The sequence below is a fragment of the Lycium ferocissimum genome, chromosome 10, assembly GCF_029784015.1.
Source record: "Lycium ferocissimum isolate CSIRO_LF1 chromosome 10, AGI_CSIRO_Lferr_CH_V1, whole genome shotgun sequence".
Lineage (NCBI taxonomy): Eukaryota > Viridiplantae > Streptophyta > Magnoliopsida > Solanales > Solanaceae > Lycium > Lycium ferocissimum.
This window is the reverse complement of record NC_081351.1, coordinates 9,528,866-9,536,453: the sequence shown is the minus strand read 5'-3', so window position 1 is coordinate 9,536,453 and position 7,588 is coordinate 9,528,866. Positions and strand designations below refer to the sequence as shown.

The 7,588-nt window shown below is 35.5% G+C and overlaps 1 protein-coding gene across 1 annotated transcript; it reads left to right on the top strand.

The window, feature by feature from the left end:
- The first annotated feature begins 550 nt into the window (after positions 1-550).
- LOC132032393 (uncharacterized) lies at positions 551-4,612 on the top strand. Its single transcript, XM_059422009.1, has 3 exons — positions 551-1,024; positions 2,860-3,520; positions 3,788-4,612. The coding sequence occupies exons 2-3, from the start codon at positions 2,913-2,915 to the stop codon at positions 4,473-4,475; spliced, it is 1,296 nt and encodes a 431-aa protein (XP_059277992.1). The 5' UTR covers positions 551-1,024; positions 2,860-2,912; the 3' UTR covers positions 4,476-4,612.
- The last annotated feature ends 2,976 nt before the right edge of the window (positions 4,613-7,588 follow it).

The window sequence follows — 7,588 nt, the reverse complement described above, 5'->3', positions numbered from 1 at the left end:
GACTTGTTAAAAATTGTATAAACAACAACATAACGATTAATATATTATGATTCGAATTAACGAATCATAAATTTGAATCTCAATAGCAATGAATGACCCATATCTAATATAATTTAATCCTACTTTTTTTAGTTAAAACTTTTTCCTACTCAAATGTTAACTAGATGGATTTTTTTTTTAATCTCTTCTGCACGATTTAATAGTAATTGTAAGTTTGTAACATGTGTTCAAAGACTTTTTTTAAAACTTTCTTTTACTTTGCTTAGACTAAAATAGCATTGCCATAAAATATTTTGCTATTCAAATCCTATTAAGACCCGAAAAAGGAAAAGACCAAATAATTATCACCAAGATCAAGGTTATTTCTATAAACATCAAAATAGTTTTCTATTACTCTCTATGTAAAAAATTACAATTTACTAGTGGTATACACTTCAAGAAATACAAGCAATAAATATGTATGCATAATTGTTGAGTGGTTTGGTTTGGTATGGTAGCATTAAACTAATAATATTCCTTTACTTTCTCCGCTTGTTTCGTTCTAAATAATGAAACCCCATGTTTCCTTTCTTGTCACTCTCTCTTTCCTCAAGTCGCTGTTAAAAAATACACAGTTAGTGTTCCCACACTTCCAAATATGCATATATATGTTATAAATAATAAAGTTTGATAATATACTCCTATATAATTTAAAGATCGGTTCATCTCGTGATCTGTGCACAGTCTACATGATACTAATTCTTGGGTTTTGGTGGGTTTGTTCAATCATTGCTATATATCCACCTGTCTTTGAATCATTCACTTCATAATTGTGATCTACTAAAGATAGAAGGGTCAGGCCCATTTTTGGAGTTTTGGGATAGTTTTATTTTTCTCAAAGTGAAAAAAGTTTTCTTGGAATAGTTTATGAATGACAAAGTTATGAGGATTTTCTCAGGCTTTAGGAGAGATTTAAGTATTTGCAGCTTCAAAAGTGGCTTTGGTTTTGCTATAAAGGAAGACAAAGCTTCATAGTACATAAAAGGTGTGTTCTTTGGTTTGTTTGCTTCTCTTATTACGTACTATTAATCTTTAATCCCATGTTTAATTTTTTGTGTGTTGTGTGGTTTTGACTTTGGTTTTGTGCTAACTTTGAGTATATGTTAAGTTGGTTGACCTTCATTCACTGTACAAGTTTCTTGTTTGAACAAGTTAAGCACAATTAATGGGTAAAAATTGTATCTTTACAAAGATTGAAATTTAAATACCCAAAAGGAATGATTGGAACTTTTAAGGGTTTTTGCGATAGTACTAATTAGCTGTTTTGTCAGCAAAATGCTAACTCAGCTGATTCTTTTTGTCAGAAGCTATTATTGGTAAACTTTTGATTGCTATTTAGAAGTGTGAATATGTTTCATGAGTACAGTGAACATCCTTTTCATGAAGTACCTAAATTGTCACCAGAAAATGATTGCATCTGTAAAAGTTGGAAAGGAGATTTTTTAAGCAAAGGTGGATTGCATACATGCTTTTGAGCAGCTTTTAGTAAACTTCTATTTACTTGCAAATGTGTTTCATTTTATTCTTAACCTTGATAGCAGCACATAAAACAACATAATTCAGATCTGCAAGACAGTTTGACCGTTATGGAAGAAGACAGCTCAGATGGGAGTCAATTATATGATTGCACGAATTACAATACTCTGGCTCTTACTTTTACATATTATAGTGAAAAAAGCTTCAAGACGTGCAATTTTGAAAGGGATGTAATATTTGTACTTAGGATAGTTTTAATGTGTAGTTGTTGCCGTTCTTATCATTTTTCAGTAAAGTATACTGGGAGCGTGGGGTTTTGGTTTTTGGGGGGCCCCGGGGGGGGTGTGGTGGGGGTTTGTAATCGAGTGAGCAGGCTATGTTACTACCTACGAAGTTTATAACTTTAAGGTAAGTGTCCATCCTTCTGGTAAAATTTGATGCCTTCTCTTTTGCTGATACTGGGGAGAATACAGTTTGCTCAATGTGTTTCATGTTTTCTCAGATTATCCAAACATGCCCGTCTTATTTCAGGTTTATTTACTTGAACCATGAGGTAAGTTATTTATCAGATGCACTTCAGTAAGGAGATTAGCTTGCACTTGATAAACTGGTTGTTTTGTCTTTGCAATGTTAAGTAACAAGGGAGCTAATCTTTCCTTTTGAGATACAAGTGTATTATATTTCGAGAGCCCTCTATTGTGCTATGTAGAGGTCCAATTTTATTCTACTGGAGAATGTGAAATGATGGAAAAATATCAATCAAAATGAAGTGCTTTTACTAGCTGTAATCTCTCTGCTCTAAATAGCTGATAATTCTTCCTGCACATCAGTTCCTTTTCATGGTGACTATACGTAGTAGGTTATTCCACACGCATCTTCTCCCTTCTAGTTACAAGAAGTATAATTTTCTTATTAGCAAAGGTGGCAAAAAAGGTCTGAAAGTAGTAGTTATGTTGCCATCTCTATTTGCATGGGCATTTTCATGGAGATGTTAATGTCCTATATTCTAAAAGGATTACACCGTCAACTTCTCCTAGCATTGTGATGTGTGGGTTAGGTGCACATCACGGGTTTAAACCTGTCGGTAAACAAAAGCCTAGTATTATAGTGAAGGGTAGAGGAGCTGACCCATCGTCCACCGAATTTCGAACCATGAGCCACTAACCCTCAGGGATTTTTCGGTTATAAAAAGAAGTATGCTATATGAATGTTTCTCATTACTTTGAGTGAATAATAGGGAAACCTACTTTCTGCAATTGAATGTGGAATTTGTGATAATTCCTTGTTGACCTTTATTAACTACTTCTAATGTCCCCATCCTGACTATCAGTTGTCGACAGACAGGATTTAATAGACTGAGATCAGAGCGTACGACAAATGGCGGTGTTTTGACCAGAATGGATCCTCAGGCTTTTATTAGGCTGTCAATAGGGTCGTTGGGGTTGAGACTCTCTGAAACAACTTTAAAAGGTACAAAATCAGGGATAAGTGCACTCTCTTCTCCCTGTGTGTGCGAGATCCGTCTTCGAGGTTTCCCTGTGCAGACATCATCTGTTCCTTTTATTTCCTCACCTGAAGCTACCCTGGATATTCACAACGTTGCATCCAGCTTTTATCTTGAAGAATCTGATTTGAAAGCCTTACTGGAGCCTGGCTGTTTTTATGCGCCTCATGCATGTCTGGAGATAGTTGTATTCACAGGACGCAAAGGTGGCCACTGTGGTGTTGGTGTTAAGAGGCAGCAAGTTGGGACTTTTAAGTTGGAAGTAGGTCCTGAGTGGGGTGAAGGAAAGCCAGTCATTCTGTTTAATGGCTGGATAGGAATTGGCAAGAACAAGCAGGAGACTGGTAAACCTGGACCGGAGCTTCATTTGAGAGTGAAGCTGGACCCTGATCCAAGATACGTTTTCCAGTTTGAAGATAAGACGAAACTAAGTCCCCAGATCGTGCAACTTCAGGGAACCATCAAGCAACCTATTTTCAGTTGCAAGTTTAGTCAGGACAGGTAATATATGGTTTTGCCCTTTATATTTAAAAAATACTTTTTTTACCCTTTCCTAGGGATGATTAGCATATAATAGAACTTTTATCTACTTTTTTAAGGGCACTAACGTTAAGTTGGTTCATTTCTATCCCCTACTCTTAAATCTATCTGTTTGTAGTCTTCGCCAGAGACGGTGTAAAGTGATTTATCTAACCCTGTTTTCCTTCCACAACTGATCTAGAATTCTGGTCTTTTCTGTAATTGTTCTGTGTTATGCTGAACTTACAGGACATCTCCGGTAGATCCATTAAATAATTTTTGGTCAAATTCAGTTGACGGTTCTGAACTAGAGGTAGAGAAAAGAGAGAGGAAGGGATGGAAGGTGAAGATACACGATCTGTCAGGCTCAGCTGTTGCAGCAGCGTTCATAACAACTCCGTTTGTGCCATCAACAGGTTGTGATTGGGTGGCCAAATCCAACCCAGGAGCTTGGTTGATTGTTCATCCCGATGTTTGCAGGCCCGGATGTTGGCAGCCATGGGGAAAGCTTGAAGCATGGCGTGAACGTGGGATCAGAGATACCATTTGCTGTCGCTTCCATCTTCTATCCGAGGGCGGGCAGGAATGTGGCGGTGATCTTCTCATGTCTGAGATCTTGATCAGTGCAGAAAAGGGCGGTGAGTTCTACATAGACACGGACAGACAGGTTCGGGCAGCAGCAAGTCCATTGCCTAGTCCGAGAAGCAGCGGAGACTTTGCAGCACTAAGTCCTGTTGCAGGCGGTTTTGTGATGAGCTGTCGAGTACAAGGGGAAGGGAAATGCAGCAAGCCCCTCGTGCAACTTGCCATGCGACACGTAACCTGTGTGGAAGACGCAGCCATTTTCATGGCGCTTGCTGCTGCAGTTGATCTTAGCATTGAGGCATGCAGGCCTTTTCGCAGAAGACTACGGAGAAGTACTCGTCATTCCTGGTGATGTATACACATAATGATATACTGATATCCTTCTCTAATGAAGTAAAGCCAAGCCCTTCCTGTATTTCTCCTAATTGTTGGAACAACTTCACTTGCTGTATAGAACCAACTTAATCTATATGAACTTTCTTCTCAAAAGTTGGTTCATTTCGGTTGGATCAATCGGCCCCACGCGATTGAATGGCTGAGATCCTGAGGACCATCATGGTTCTATTATGTCCTCGCCATCTGAATTAATTCTGAACGAACATTTTCACAATGCGAATTTTAAGAAGGAAAAAAATATTTTGGTACATGGTACAGACTGGAAAACTGACTTCCTCTTTACGAGTAGTTGATTCACGTACTACAACAAAGTATCATGAAAGACGACATTGTAGATTCAAATATCACTGATACACATCAACAAGAGTTTGTCACGTACAAATATAGATTTTGGAGTATAAATTACTAGGGACTGAACTAAATGAATCGACAACTAAAAGTTACCAATAAATGTATTACAGTTAAAAGAGATTTAATTTGTTGAGAGAAAAAAGAGGCAGTTTGAGAGAAGACCAGGAAAAATTGAGTTTGAAAATTGAATAGCTCTCAGCTCAATTCAAGGAGGAAGTCCTTTGAGGGGTCAAGGCCAAGCCATATAATGTGCATAGAAATGAGCAATTGTATATAGTAGAAGGGTGTACCTTTCCTAAATCTCATCGTTATATCCTTATAGGCAACGCTGTGAAAACATGGGAAACCCTAAACTGGATTCAGTTGTTAAATTAGGTAATAGATTGAACACGTCTCGGTGTATTTTTATCTTTCTTTTTCTTTGGCTTTTATGTATTGTATAAAGCTCTATGTGTTTTACTTTAATCCCACATCTAGAGAAGATAAAATTGGTTTAAGGTTTAAATCTAATTAGCCAAATGCGACAAATTGCCGAGCCAGGTAACATGGGCTTGTAACCAAGGGGGGCATTAAAGTGGTTTGGATGTTAGATAAATGGGCTCAGTAATGTGGAATCTGTTGGGCCTCTCTACTCTCGGCAGAACTGGACACGCCACAAGGGAAAATAGCTCGAGAAGCCCCAGGGCTGCGGGAACTAACTAGGGAAAATAAGGTAAAAAGACATCTCTTACAAAATCAATTGTTTCGGGGTAAAGCTTGAGAAGCCCCAAGGCACGCCACAGTTGTATGTGAGCTGGTAGCATTACAAAATCAATTGTTTCAGGGTAAAAGGGTAAAGCTCGAGAAGCCCCAGGGCTGCAGGAACTAACTAAGGGAAAATAGTAGCTCGAGAAGCCCCAGGGCTGCGGGAACTAACTAGGGAAAATGAGGTAAAAAGACATCTCAGAGTGAAATGAAGGATAAGGGATTTTATTTTCTTTTTCTATTTTTTTTTATTTTACATGGTTGATTAAGTTTAAAAGGGGGCTAGATTAGAATTATTAAAAGTTTAGGATAAATAATTAAAAGTAAAAAAATCCAAAAAAAACCAATACCACCTCTTCCTCTCTCATACGATCTCTTTCTTTTCTTCTCCTCCTCCTCCTCTTATTTTTCTTCTTTTTCTCCAACTTCTTCTTAGATCTGAAAATATATATTATTTTTGAATAAGAGTTCTTGGGGATCGTTAAAAATTCACCTAAGAATATTGTCTTATAAGGAGATTTGATTTTTCAAATTTGATTTTGTGTTGATTTGAAGTGGGTATTGTTTGAACTTGTTAAAATGATATTTAGAGGTTGAATACAAAATTTAAGATCATTCGGATGTGATTTGGATTGATCTAGATCAAAATCGTCCTTAAAAATTGTTGTTATATTAAGAATATGAGATTGTTTACAGGTGCAATCTGTGCAATTCAAACTCTGTATATAAACAACTCATGGTTGTTTAAACAATTTGTGGTTGTTTATATATGCAACTTTTGCTAGTTCAGATTTGTGTATAAGCAACCTTAAGTTGTTTAAAAAAAAATATGATTGTTTACGTCTGCAACATGTGCAAATTCGTATTTGCACTAAACAATCACGAGTTGTTTAAAAAAATTGTGTCTGTTTGCATGGGCTCTTTGCAAGTTCAGGCTTTATGTATAATCAACCACGAGTTATTTAATTAATTTGTGGTTGTTTACGCATGTAACCATTGCAAGTTTAGATTTTAATCCTTCCTAGGGTACATTTACAAAGAGAGCAGACAAAATTCATGTCCATATGCATCTATTAAATTTGGAAAAAAATTTATTTAATTGTTGTATTTTTCGACAAAACATGTAGTTGTTTAGACATGAAAGACTTAAAATTCTGCTTGCACAACCACAAATTATTTAAAAAATATGTGGTTGTTTAAACACACCCTAGTTGTTTACAATAAACAACAAGAAGTTACCCAGGTTGTTTACATGAGAATCACACTCTTTGTAAATTATTAGTAGTAAACAATCATTGATTATTTAAATAAGTACTGATTATTTACTATAAACAACAAGAAGTTGTTCAGGTAGTCACATGTTGTTTACGTAAGAACCCCTTTTTTTGTAAATTATAGTAAACAATGAATGTTGTTTAAACATACATTGATTGTTTACAATAAACAACAAGAAGTTGTGCAAGCAACCATTTGTTATTTACATTTGCTTACGTGTAATTCTTCATTAAGTCACTTGATTGATGTTCAATTATTATCAAATTAATATTCAATTAAGTCATGTTATGTATAATTAACTATTAACTTAATAATAATTGAACGTCAAAATAGTCATTTGACATATAGTTAAATTTTAATTTATTGATTTAATGAAAATTAAACATTAGTTGAGTGATTCTGAATAATAACTTATTGATCTAGTGATAGTTTAACATTAGTTGGGTGATTATATGAATAATCAGACATTAACTTATTAAGTTGATAACATTTGAGTATCGAACGAGTCATTCTACAAATAGGTTAACTTTAACTTATTGATCTGATTAGAATTGAACATCAAATGAGTGAATCTATTAATAATAATTTAATAGTAACTTATTGATATAGTGATAATTGAACGTCAATTAGGTGGTGCTATAAATAATCGAACATTAACTTATTGACTCAATAACAATTGAACATCAAACGAGTCATTTT

What these genes read in the sequence shown, in the direction of transcription:
- LOC132032393 (XM_059422009.1), top strand. Translation starts at nt 2,913, where the DNA reads ATGGATCCTCAGGCTTTTATTAGGCTGTCAATAGGGTCGTTGGGGTTG. An exon ending in TGCAAGTTTAGTCAGGACAG is followed by an intron (nt 3,521 to 3,787) that starts GTAATATATGGT and finishes CTGAACTTACAG; the next exon opens with GACATCTCCGGTAGATCCAT.